This window comes from Rissa tridactyla, chromosome 8, assembly GCF_028500815.1.
Source record: "Rissa tridactyla isolate bRisTri1 chromosome 8, bRisTri1.patW.cur.20221130, whole genome shotgun sequence".
NCBI classification, from domain to species: domain Eukaryota; kingdom Metazoa; phylum Chordata; class Aves; order Charadriiformes; family Laridae; genus Rissa; species Rissa tridactyla.
Window position 1 is genome coordinate 33,265,612 of NC_071473.1, and position 13,799 is coordinate 33,279,410.

The 13,799-nt window shown below is 43.3% G+C and overlaps 1 protein-coding gene across 1 annotated transcript; it reads right to left on the reverse strand.

Annotated features, from left to right (window-relative positions):
• Positions 1-6,403: 6,403 nt before the first annotated feature.
• On the reverse strand, positions 6,404-11,873 carry LOC128913815 (pancreatic alpha-amylase). The gene is made up of 10 exons (XM_054212051.1): positions 11,667-11,873; positions 9,756-9,902; positions 9,349-9,546; positions 8,438-8,668; positions 7,910-8,043; positions 7,702-7,824; positions 7,485-7,584; positions 7,160-7,281; positions 6,925-7,050; positions 6,404-6,608 (listed from the first exon to the last, which is right to left on the reverse strand). The coding sequence occupies exons 1-10, from the start codon at positions 11,832-11,834 to the stop codon at positions 6,419-6,421; spliced, it is 1,539 nt and encodes a 512-aa protein (XP_054068026.1). The 5' UTR covers positions 11,835-11,873; the 3' UTR covers positions 6,404-6,418.
• Between the last annotated feature and the right edge of the window lie 1,926 nt (positions 11,874-13,799).

Genomic DNA, 13,799 nt, shown 5'->3' on the forward strand with positions numbered 1-13,799 from the left:
GACAATTCCCAAGACATAGATATGCTTAGAAAAATCATAAAGGCAGAAGACTTTGGACAATAATGTTGTAACAAACAGTTCATTTTAAATACAGACAATTTCCAATACTTAAAATATACCACAAGGTCCTGCAAGATAAGGAATCAAAATTTTGGTGGCTACTTCCCACACACACTGTAAGACAATGGCTCAGGAATAATACCAATGTAAATATACCATGTATATGTAAATTAGGCCAATATCTGAATGTTCAATATTGTAAACATAACGAGTTCCCTGTAGCCATCTTGCCCAAATTCTAAAGGTTAATTTTCTTTGAGGGAAGACCCTCATGCTCCACGGAATATTCAGAACATTGCAGAAATTAGCATCCACAGTTATTACCATTTGTCAACTACAAACACACAGAAATTGCTAAGCTTCCAAAGGCTTTCTTCACAACTGAAATAAATGAAAAATAAAATATGATGGTAGTGGTGTATGTTTACCATGACATCACCCTTTTTGGGCGGGGGTGGGTGGGGAGGAAAAAAAATAATCCTAGGAATCAGGAAGTATAATGCAGTTAATTAAGCTGGTTAGTTCTCAGTCTTGGTGCCTGGACAATGTAATCTAATTCTTAGTTTAAGACCAAGGAACACCATGGAATTTCATTCTCTGACAAATGCTTGGTATTTCTATTTTCAACTCAAAAGTGCCACAGACCCTCTCATGTTTTACTGCTCTCCTACAGGGTGTAAGTCACTCTTAATCATACACTAAATGCTCTGGGTGTTGATCCCAGAGCACTTAGTGTGGCAACTGGATGAAAACCCAAGCACTTTCACTTTCACTCTAGTAACTGGAGATAATTCACCACTATGACCTCAAACAGTGCCACCGGAATATTTATGACCAAGACCTTTGTATTAAATGCCATTTGAAAAGCAATGTATTTAGTAGCATTTTTTCTAGTAGCATTCTTTCGTACCACCATTCTGATTTAGCATTAAGGCAAAGTGAAAATTGCCATGGCATGAAACCATTTGCTAAGGAAATATCTGTATGTTGTTCAGAATACATTGTGCAGTGAGTCTAATAGACTAAAAGACTGTTAAAAACACAGATTGCAGATAAAGGAACCAAACACACGATCAGCAATTACAAAGTTAGTGTTATGTGATGAGCTTTTCATTTGTTTCCCTTTAAAACATGAAAACTTGAGTAAAATTTTCACAGTCTCTATAAAAAAGACAATAGACTGCTAGCTTCCCTTTACAGAACTCTTTCTTCTGTTCGAAAAATAACAGTGATTCAGGGAAATAATAAACTGACAGAGGCATGCAGAGCTGAACAAAAGTTTCCATTTTTGCTGTTGCATTGAGCTGAGAAAATATATTGCCATGAATAATTCGGTAAACTTAACATTTTGGTCCACTCATAGACAATCAACTAGAAGTTCATGGTTTTTCTAATATCACTGTTTATTTCACCTTATCTGACAAATACATAGTTGTAACTCTGTGTATTAAAACCACTAAAAGGACAAAACATCTTGTGATGTATCAGACCCATCATTTCTCTTTTCTCGTCGGGTGACTGTGAAAGTGTTTATTGCTTAAATGTGTCTATATATATATATAACTTAAGTATTCATGAGCAGTTGCACATACAAGTAGCCATTCACTTTGTTTTATTGTGCATCACTTCCATTAAATTCTGATCACTATTATGCTGAAAGCTACATGTAGAGACAGAAATATGATGAGAAATAAAAAAGAAAAAGAGAAAGGGAAAGAGAAAGAAAAAGAAAACAAAAAAGAAAATGAAAAAGAAAACAAAAAAGAGAAACAAAAAGAAAAAGAAAAAGAATAAACAAGAAAAAGAAAGAAAAAAGAAAAAGAAGGAAAAGGAAAAAGTATGAACAAACGTACAAACTTATTATGCACTTATAGAATCAGAGATTAATTTAGACTGAGACAACTATTTCTTCAGTTTATCAATTTACTTGCTTAGCTCCTTTAATCTCTTCCCTGTGACTGCTGCTTATGGGCCATAACATGCTCTGAGATGGCATCTTCATACATTGCATAACAAATCAGCTCCAAATAACTTTCTTAAAACTGAAAACCTGGAGAAAAACAAATTCAACTTCAAAGCTGGTGATTTTATTGGGACTTACAGAAGATAAAAGATATCATCAGAAAATTCTTATTGCCTGGAGTCAGTCCCTTAAAGTGTGAGCTTTCACACTACCAGTATGTTCTATGATTACAACAATCTGATGTTTGTGTGCAGAATTCTACTAGATATGGACAAGTACAATTAATTAAATAGAAAAATATAAGTTACTCTTCATTGGTTTTGCAAGTGTTAACTGTTCAGGATCTAACATCAGCCCCAAGACTTTCTTAGTGTTGAAATGACAGAAGTTAATGGTCAACTAGAGGACCATAATAAAGTTTACAACAAGAATTGGTAAAGTCTTAAATTTCTCTGTAAAACCATTTAACTACTGTTCCTAAAATGTTCTTTAAGGGATATCATTGCCAATAATGGATACTTATAGACCATCTAGGTGAAATACGTCAAGGAATTTTTCTCATACTTACACTGCAAATTAATTATCTCTTCATTGATCTTCCTTCTGTTCCAGTCTACTCCCTTAAATGCTCCATATGTTGTATGTCACAAAACAAACCATGCTCGAACAACATGCCGATATACACAAAGTTCTGCTTAGTTTGAATTACAATACGTGTGAAAAGTAGCTCTTCCAAATCAGACCATTATAGGCTTCGTATTGCTTGAAGAAGGTAGGTACAGGACAGTAGTTAACAGTCTCATTCCACTCTTGCTCCAGCACAGTATAAAGAAAATACCCAGCTTGTTTTCTATTGAAAGGTTTCCTCAACATTCACCATTGGTAACTAAGTTACTTTACCATTTGGTGTACCATAAATGCAAAGGCTTCCATACGATCATCATTGCTTTGGGTGTTGTTTGTTTTCTACATTGTCCAAGAGGTAGACTTAGATTAGGTATTAGGAAGAAATTACATACTCTGAGGGTGGTGAAACACTGGAACAGGTTGCCCAGAGAAGCTGTGGATGCCCCATCCCTGGAAGTGTTCAAGGCCAGGGTGGATTGGGGCTTTTAGTAACCTGGTCTGGTGGGAGGTGTCCCTGCCCAGGGCGGGGAGGTTGGAACTAGAGGATCTTTAAGGTCCCTTCTAACCCAAACCATTCTATGATTCTATGACACTATATTTCTGTAAAAACTAAAATTGTTCAAACAGTAGAGGTGAAAATGTGCTTCTTATAGGCTGCAACATTTCATGTGGGTTTCCTATCTCACAAACCAAACAAATATGAAGAACATGCCGTCTTCATGGCTGCCTGAATCTAAAATGTTTCCTCTGAGCTTTCCAAAAAGCACAAAGGAAGAGCTGACTAGGACCAAAATGGTCCTTGGCATGCGAGACAAGAGGCAGAAGAGCAGGAAAAGCATAACTGTGGCAAAAGCACAGGGAAGTACAGTACAAGAGAGTAGAACAGAGGGCAGCTGGACCAGCCAAACCAGAGACAAAAGAAGGAGGCAAGAAAGGCAGGTTTCTCACATATGCTGATACCTTATTTCTCATATGTGAAGATGGACAGATTCACCTTCTGCCCCACAAATATCAACTGTGTGGTTCCTCATGACGCAGCGACTGCATTCATACTCTTCTGCAGTGGAGGAACTGAAAAGGAAATTCTATAACAGAACTAGTTAAACTTCTCTGGAAGAGAAATCTCATAGATCCCAAAGGAAAAAAAATCTATTACAATTCGTCGTCTTTCTTCAATGCACTTTAAAACTACTGTGATAACCTGATAGTATGTGAAAAAGGTAATAGTATTTACCTTTTCTTGGTCAAGTTTCTTCCAATCAGCTACATGGCATATCCCTAAAAATGGAAATATTTATTTTTATGTGCTTAATCCCAGCTGGTTAGGTTGGGGGACTTTTTCCATGTTTAAATTCTAGACCAAATTTCAAAATAAAATATAAAATCAAGAAGAGAGTGTACCTGGAAAACTCAAAACTTGGCATGAAAATAAAAACCTAGTCTAATTTAAACCATTATTTTTTTTTATTTCTAGGGTTTGAGATATTATTTTGAAAGGCTTGAGACTGACAATATTGCAACAAAATTTAGAACATCAGCCTATAATAGGTTTTGACACTACTCAAATTCACTGTTTGGCCAAAGAAAGTGAGGACTACTTTGCAAAAGAAAATGAAATATTGCATAATGCCCACAAAATTCTAAAATCTTACACTTGAGCAAATCTATTAAACATCCTGTTGTGCCCCAGCAAATGCCTTATGTTAAACTTGATAAATTTCAAAACAGGTTTTAACATTTTCATTTATTACTGGCATGCAAAATTAAGGCCTTAGTTACATCACTTTACATACAGTAGCAATAGAAATAATAAAATTAATGATAGACATTTCCTAGGGTTAATAACATTTGGAAAAACTTAAAGATCAACAGTAAAACTGACTGCAACTCTAGGTTTCATGGCTCATCTGAAAGACCTGGTATTGCTTGGGATGACACTGTTGCTTTCTTCAGCGTCTTTGTGCTCAAATTATAAAGCTGTGCCAAAAATCTTGAAATAAAAAGAACAAAAAACAAAGTCTAGATGCAGATCCAGTTCTTTCAAAGCAGTGAACATCTGGCCCACAAAGTTTTACTTACAGCTAAGGAAACTGTCTCATGATTTCTTTTTCTCCACCATGTATTTAATTCTGCTGTTAAATGCAGAGCTATCTGAATCTACATCAGGCAAAACACTCACTGCACTCCAATGTAGTTAAAAAGCGGATCCACATATGTTCACAAGCACAGACATACCCTTCGCCATATTCAGCACCTCCTGTTTATTTATGGACACCTCAGATCTATGTGTGTCATTTCAATCATTTGCCACAATAGCTGGCGGGCTTGGGGGTGGATTCATCATTTTAAGGGCAGACTGACTATTACATTTGGGATTAGGTAACATCTGAATAATAGCTGGCACAGAATCACACACTTCCTGAGGGTTAGAGCTGAATGCATCACTTGAAAAAACAAGGGTACAGTAAACCAAAAAGAGCTGGCAGTGCCAATCTGTTTCAAAGGGGCAGGAGGCTTCCCTGACCTGACCCAAAATGACAGCTTTGCAATGGCTATTAACACCCTGACACGTGGGTCTCCTGGCGCTTGACACCGCTCCAGCGAGCGGATCCAGGGGCTGTGTTTTGCCAGCAGGCCCCTGCCCTCAGCCAGGCGGCGCTGGCCACAGCGAGCAAGGCAGACAGGCGGCAGGGCCAGCCTCTGCGCCAGGGACACGGCCTGGCCCCTTCCTGCCACACCAGCACGGCCTTGCCAGACACTCCGAGCCCTTGCGCACAACAGCCGCCCCCGGCACCCGGGCACACTCTCTCCCGCCACAAAAGGCAAACAGCCTTAAAAGTGCACCTTGACCTCAACGGTAATGAATCCCAGCATTCCTCTTCCACTTGCCCCTCCACACTGGCTCGCAACGAGGACTTTTGGCCAAGCAGACATTCTGACTGAAAGCAAAGGCTGCACTCTCGCATTTACCTCAGCAGTTCCTCACGCCTGACAAAGAAATTGGGAAAGCCGACGGGACTGTGCTCCGTCTGTGTAATTCTCCGAGCTGTTACACAATGAGCGAGCCTAACGCACCACAGGGACTAGAGGATGCCGTGCTTCAGCCACTCTCAGGAGGTCCAGACGATGCTGGCACATACAGCGTGCTTCTCAGACACCTTTGGAACAGCCACAGGGAACGCTCGTTTGCAGCAAGCCAGCGCGGCTAACAACGGAAGGTCTGTGGTTTTGAGTTGTACAGGCACAGACTGACTGTGGACCAGCAACCCGCTGCATCCGTGGATGTCACAGGCTGGAATAACCGACTGGCGCAGCCCAGCTTCCTCTGCTGACCCAGACCCCGGGGCTGCTTTGTCCCAAGGAAGGGATAAGCTGTCTGTGTGCGTAGGCACTGCTCGTAGCTGAGCGCCCACAGTGTGGCTGCCCTGGCATACAGATCTGTGTGCGTGTATCTGCCTTGGAAATGCCGCATTTTGACTTCCCCAGGTGGTGGTTCGGGTTCTTTTTATGTCCTTTATTTTTCCCCGTGTTTCTGTGATGCGGGAAATGGAGTGTTGCATTGAGATAAAACCCACCGCTGCATTGCTGCTTGTTATGATGTGATGAAGTTACAATCCAATTCATGAAGGGATAAAGCATTACTCTTGAATTTGATTGCCATTTATTATTCGCTAGATACAGAGAATCAGTCGTGATCGAACACCAGGGAATTGCACCTGGGGTAACAATAAATGTGCAGACCAAACGAAGAAGGAGGTTTCTCCTGAGTTATAACTTGGCATCAACGTGAATTGCAACAAAGGGATCTTCGTCACTGTTACTGATCTGGAAATTAGCCATTCCATCACCAGAAACATACACCTGCTTCCCAGTACATTTGTTGTCCTCCTTTTGTCCAGAAATAACATCACAGTAGGTACCAGCAGGCAGTCCAGTTTGCAAATAGACGTTCATATTCCTATGTGAAAAGAAGTGACCTCTATTTACCCAGTGTTTTCAAAACAGATCTTTCAAACTGGGTGCAGGATATTTGAACCTGATGTCACTCCCTTACTTTGAAGGGCAATGAAAAGTGTGACCTTTCTAATCCTATCCCTGCTTTCTTCCCTGCACTCCCAGTTTGGCTCTCTAGGCCTGGCATGCAACTGAATGACTCCATCTCAGGCTGTGGTAATCTCTCTCATCAGGAGAGGAGGATGTTCCCCTTCCCTTCAGTATTGCTGATGAGGTATGCTATGCTTCTCTCTGGGGACATGGTCTCCCCACTGACTTACCAGTCATCATTATTGAAAACGATGAAGCCTTTATTACCACGGCCAAAAGCTACTTGATTGCTGCCGTTGTCCCACCAGTTGGAGAAAGGCTGACCGTCCACCACATTACGGAAGATAACCATATTCCTGAAAATGCAAGGAATGGCGGTCATCGGGGCTGCAGGAGCTCTAAAGCCACCAGGAACATCAAGCAAAAGCACCTGCTTTTACTTGGTTTTTCTCCACAGTGTCCTACTTTATTTGACGCCAGCGATGTTCACAAACCCAGTCGTTGCCACAGGTAGTGTCTGGATTGATTGTAACAGCCTTCGTTGATCCATCCGAGTTACTTGGGGGTCCAACCCAGTCATTCACGTCCTGCAATTGTAAATTTACATGCTTACTGGCAATGCAGAGAGCCTGTCGGTAGAGAAAAGCTAGATGCAGCATCAAACTTCCACCTGATAGATCCAACATGGGACAGAGAAATGGCTTAACAAACGTAAATCCACTGGGCTGCTTCTCTGGCCTTGTTCCGATCCTTACGCACCAGGAACGTATCTTCAGCACCACAAGCTTACCCGTCCATTTACAAAATATCTTGGCCAGCGAAAACTTGACATCACACGTGTGAATCCATACGGATGAGCAAGCATAAAACCAACTCCCATTTTATAAAGCCTGTTTGTTAGACAGAAGAAAAAAGCAATGAGACGTGGAAAGGGAAACTGTGCCAGAGACCAGATAGACACACAAGCAAAAGGAAGAAGCATCACCCAGACAAGAGCAATCCCTTACCTGGCGTCCCAGAAGGTTAGAATGGAAGCTCCACCGGCTCCGTGCCCCCGCTGGTTGTCATGATTATCCACAAAGACCAGGGCTCTGTCGGAAGGCATAAAGCCCCAGCCTTCTCCCCAGTTCCTAGACAAAAGCACAAAGACTTGAAGCTCCTCTGCCAACCGGTGTATCCCCCAGATAAGTCACATCACATCAACCTCATCCTTACTTTAAGTAGGCCATCTTTTCTCCGTTCCACTTGCGGATCACTGTCCCCAGCTTTGCACCGTATTTGAATTCTGTCACTCGGCCATTTCCAAAGTAGTCACTGCTTTTGATCGGCTCTCCGCCCAAGTCAATTACCTGGTACACGAAGGAAAAACTGTGCATCTCTTCTCCGCTCACATTGATAAGAAATGCAGTGTACATGCCTCAACATTACTTCTTGCTTTACATTGAGAGAAAAAATAGTCAGGTATGTTTATTTCTGCTGCGCAGGTCAACCCAAAGGCAATCTAATACATGACGGACACATGTGAAAACATGACCAAAGGAAAAAAAAGGTAAAGTTGAATGACATTCTGTTGTGGAGGCATTCTTAAAAAGCAAAACTACTTATGTCTGCAGGGCTGCTGCAAACAAACGGATAGCTCTTTCTGGGGTAAAGTTGGATGAAGATGTCTCCAGCGTTCCACTGAAGGAGGGAGGTAAAAGGGATACCAAAAGACAATCATAAAGGAAAAAACGTGGAGATTACCTCCTGGTAAATGAAAGGTTTTGTTCCTGGAGAAAACCATTCAGTATTTAGATCTTTCAGCTTGTCCAGAAATGCCTTCACGTCCCCAGGCCACATATGCTTGGCAGCATCAATTCGGAAGCCGGCTACACCAATATCAATGAGGTAGTTCATGTACTCAGCAACTTTCGAGCGTACGTAGTCCTTCTCCAGAGCCAGATCAAGAAGGCTAACCAAGCGGCAGTCCCGGACCTGGGTAATGAAAAACACAAATGTTGCGGTGCCACTCTGTCAGCTTTTAAAACCTTTCATTGAAATGTTTGCCTCAAATCAATTCTGCTTGGATATCTCATTTGCATAGAAGAGAATTATGCCAAGGTCTGCACCAAGACATAGGAAAATTTACTATACATCTCAATACTCAGGGTAGGACACTTGGTGAAGGATATCACCTCCCTGTGCAGATGTCATCAGAATTGGGAATGAGAAAGGGAATTGCTGTATTGTTGCAAAGCGGATGAAGGAAGAGCAGTAACCTCCAGAAAGAACTGCCACACGTTCCATCTACAAGAAGAGAAAGTCACTCAACCAGGCTACCACCTTGCACTGCTGTCAATTTTCCAAGGGAGCTCCTTATCAACATCAGCTGAGTTTGCAAGCTGTAAGAAAGAGCTTATTGGGCTCAGCTCAGGAGCAAACTCCCACACACGCCCACGTGAAATGTGGGAGGAGGGTTCTTGATTTCTCAGTACTTAGAATATTTTGCATCAGGAGTACCTTTACCTAAGTTCACTACTTAATTCACTTGTCAGGTGACTAAGCACACGTTTTGTAAGAAACTGCTCCCTTTGTTTGGCCTTACTGTAATGTTTACACAACAGGTTAAAAAAAAAAAAGGAAAAAGATTTCAAACTTTTGCCAGTGAAAGTTACCTGATATATATCACCATAATTTTCAATTTCTCCACTTCCACTTCGACATTTGCCATCATTAAAATCCCAACCAGAGTATGGCACAGCTGGAAAATCTCTGTTCCCAGCATTAAAATAGCTTCCACAGGTAGAATGAGTGCCTGAGCCACCTGCAGCCCCACACATGTGGTTGACAACAGCATCCACATAAATACGCACCTGGAAAAGCAAGAAGTGCATTTCAGTATGTTTTGTAATGATGGTGACGCGCTAGCCAGAACCAGAGCTTGACGTCACTATTAATTCGCTCTTTTTTGCCCCTTCAGCTTATTCACAGTTTATGCCTCCTTTGAGGACAGCAGCAGTAGCTTCCCTCAGCTGATACAGCACTTCTTGCCATAGCAGGTACAGGTTTTCCAGGCACTTACCCCAACATTGTTGCATCTGGTCACCATATCTCTGAATTCATTTTCATTTCCTGATCGAGTGCACAGCTTGTAGCTGACAGGCTGGTATCTTTCCCACCAGGGTCTGTTCGGGTTAGTAAGGACAATATTTTCGTTTGGAGGTGAAACCTGCAGATGAAATTATGTACTTTAATAAGAAATCGGTTGGTTTTATTTCAACATTTTTTAAGGGCAAAATCCGCACTCAGTACCTCTGCCCTCAGAGGCAGGCTAGTGCCCAGCCCAGTCTCTCTCTCACAGCACAAGCTCAGGGCTGGGAGGTATCTGTCTTGTTGACTGACAAGAAAGAAGTTTTCTTTTGCTTCTGTGGACTGCCCAGGTCCAGCGTGGGCCTGTTTTCCAGGACCTGTGCATGGGAGGGCTGAAGCCAAGGGAATTATTTTTACTTGGAATACCAACATCCTGAGGAAAGCCAAAACTCAATGCTTATGTGCTTCCCTCAGAACAAGGCAAAGAGGAAAACTTAGCTTTGCAGGGGAAGCATTTCAGAGGAAACTGAGCCCCTTTGTAACTGCTCTGCTAGAGATACAGCATCATTCATTGGCCCAGCAGGCTCTAGGGTTGCATCTAACAGCAGTTACTACTTCCATCCCCCCTCTACAACACCAACGTTCCTTGGAGTTGGCTGTCTCCGGCTGTGGTGGCTTGACCCTGGCTGGATGCCAGACGCCCACCAAAGCCACTCTGTTTTACTCCCCTTCTCAGCTGGACAAGAGGAGAAAAAGTACAATCAAAGGCTCGTGGGTCGAGATAAGGACAGGGAGATCCCTCGGCAATTACTGTCACGGGAAAAATAGACCCCACTTGGGGAAATTAGTTTTATCTATTACCAATCAAATCAGAGTAGGGTAATGAGCAATAAAACCCAATCTTAAGACACCTTCCCCCTCACCCCTTCTTCCTGGGCTTTACTCCCAAGTTTCTCTACCTCCTCCCCCCCGCAGCAGCGTGGGAGGATGGGGAACAGGGGTTGTGGTTAGTTCATCACACGTTGTTTCTGCAGCTCCTTCCTCCTCAGGGGGAAGGCTCCTCACACTCTTCCCCTGCTTCAGCGTGGAGTCCCTCCCACGGGAGACAGTCCTCCACAAACCTATCCAATGCGAGCCCTTCCCACAGACTGCAGTTCTTCACAAACTGCTCCACCGTGACTTCCTTCCTTGGGATGCAGTTCTTCAGGAACCAACTGCTCCAGCGTGGGTCCCCCGTGTCACAAGTCCTGCCAGCAAACTTGGCCCAGCGTGGGCTCCTCTCTCCACAGGGCCACAGGTCCTGCCAGAAGCCTGCTCCAGCCTGGGCTTCCTGTGGACTCACAGCCTCCCTCGGGTATCCACCTGGTCCAGCATGGGAGCTGCAGGTGGATATCAACTCCTACATTAACCTCCACGGGCTGCAGGCAGGTATCTCCTCCATCATGGACCTCCATGGGCTGCAGGAGGACAGCCTGCCTCACCATGGTCTTCACCATGGGCTGCAGGGGAATCTCTGCTCCGGCGCCTGGAGCACCTCCTCCCCCTCCTTCCCCACTGGCCTTGGCGTCTGCAGAATTCTTTCTCTCAGATATTCTCATGCCTCTCTTCAGCTGCAGTTGCACAGGGTTTTTTTCTCCATTCTTAAATATGTTATCCCAGAGGTACTACCGCTGTCACTGAGTGGCTTGGCTTTGGCCAGCAGCAGGTCCATCTTGGAGCCAGCTGGCATTGGCTCTATCGGACATAGGGGAAGCTTCTGGCATCTTCTCACAGAAGCCACCCCTTTAGCCCCCCCACTACCAAAGCCTTGCCATGAAAACACAATACACTGATTCAGGAATTTTGATTTATTCGTTGAATGTTACAATAGCATTTTCCTACCTACTCAGAAGAAACAACTTACCTGAACTCCTCCAAATCCATTGGGAGCTAAATAGCGTTCACACTCAAGAGCAATATCTGCCCAGCGCCATTCAAAGAGATGTACGATAGACGTCCTTCCAGCCTGAGTATTGGGGTTGTACTGTGCCCAGCAAAACCCGACAGCTGCGAGGAGGAGGAGGACTTGCATGATGCCTTCGGTATAAAGCTGTGGTCTCTCCACTGGCAATTTATACTCCTTCTAGATGACGCCGTTCCGATTGCAGCTGCCAAAATTCACACAGATCAATGCTATCAGTTATTATTTCCCTAGCTAGCTCAATATCATACTTCGGGGTTTTTTTTTTCCTAGATTGCCCAACAGCTGAAGATAAAATACGTTTTCACAATGATTATACGTTATCATAAACCAAGCGGTCTGTAAGCAGTGCATCCAAATTCAGAATTGTACTCTTGCCAATCATGTAAACAATGATACATTATCAAAACTATTCCAAAACATAACACGTTGACCCTCAACGCAGGCTCCGGAAGGTAAAAGACAACTGAAAATCTAACAGCACGAGGAGAATGACTGTTTGCCAGCATTCAGAGGCGTCTAGTTGTCAGGATTAGTCCCAGCTCAAACCAGGGTACCTGATCAGCCACTCTCAGTCAAAAACAGATGTATCACACAACACATCGTGGGTCCTCACCAGGTGAATCACACTCATAACTAGAAACTGACCTCTTTTCATGCCTGAATTTTTTCTAGTGTCATTGCCTGACCCTGCTAGAAACTATCACCGGTTTTCTTCACATGGTCGTCCAGAGAAACTGTTGCTTCACCTGCTTGAAAGTGATCAGAGCTGCAAGTGTTTTCCTCTCCAACAGAGACTCTGCATACGCTTTCATCTCAATTTCAATGACCAATGATTCATCTGAGTCAAGGAAAGAAACCCAAAATCAGATGTAAAGTGATACTGCAGATGAGTCTTAGCTGCCTGATATCAAACTGAATTGGAAAGCCAGAGCTGTTGCCCAAGTCCCCTCTGGCTTTTCCTGCAATTTCCTCCTTCAAAAAAACCCTTCTGACTTTTGCTCATTGCATCATTTCAGGTCTTCATTTGGAACTGACTTGTAAGACCAAGGGGTGAGCAAGAACGCTCCATGAATAATCTCACGTCATGCCAATGATAAAACAACACTCAGAGAATATGAAGACCAGAAAATCACTGACATCTGACAAATATCTGTGCAAAAACTAAAAAGTCCATGAAATTAACCATCGGCTCCAAGAAAAAGAAACCCCAGGGCACCTTGTACCTGAACTGCCTCTAGTGTCTTCTTTCTGAAACTAGCCATACCGTTGAATATGTCACATGCATCCTCCTCTTTCCAAGAATCTGTCTTCAAGGACAAAACACAGAAGCAGGACCCATTTCCCCACCTGTTCATTTTCGTATCACAGGCCTTATCAAAGCTCTTTTTTTCCATTCGACAATGAAATAGTAAATTACTGCGAATGACCTTGCCTACTCGCTAACAGCAAGGAAGCAGCGAGATGATTGCACCTTGTAATTACAGACTCCCCCCATTCCACAATATTACTGAGAGCAACCAAACGTGCCTGAGGTTAATTTTTACATCACCCATTCCCTGGGGGGGTTCCATTGATGTGATGGCACGTCATGCACAACATCCAGTTTCTGGTGACGTGTGTTTTCCACTGGAATACACTTCTATCAGCCAAGGAGAGTAAGGACCCATCCTTGATAGCCCGATGCAAGGGATGGCCAACCCGCTGGCAAGGGGACTGGGATCCTCAAGTGACAGGCTATTCAGCAGCTCAAGCGGAACAGGCTGCAGTATTTTAGCATGCTGAGGAAATGCATGAGGGCAGGACAGAAGGTGCCCATCCAGCACTGACAATTTATGCATCTTTCTGAAGTATAACCCCCAGGTAGGAGGTATTTAATGTGCAGTTTCAAACACAGCATCTCTTTCAGTACGATAAAAAAATCGTGTGCTTGGCAAATTGCCTCTGATTTTCAGGGGACTTTTAGGGGAGTTAAAGCTTTGGGCACATGAGACACTGGAAGGGTTTGCCTTTGTTTTGGAATCCCATGTTTTAATCTGTTTGATCCCCCAGAATCATCACAAACCTGGTTGTGAA

What these genes read in the sequence shown, in the direction of transcription:
- LOC128913815 (XM_054212051.1), bottom strand. Translation starts at nt 11,834, where the DNA reads ATGCAAGTCCTCCTCCTCCTCGCAGCTGTCGGGTTTTGCTGGGCACAG. An exon ending in AACCTTTCATTTACCAGGAG is followed by an intron (nt 8,044 to 8,437) that starts GTAATCTCCACG and finishes TTCGTGTACCAG; the next exon opens with GTAATTGACTTGGGCGGAGA. An exon ending in GTTTTCAATAATGATGACTG is followed by an intron (nt 6,609 to 6,924) that starts GTAAGTCAGTGG and finishes CTTTTCACATAG; the next exon opens with GAATATGAACGTCTATTTGC.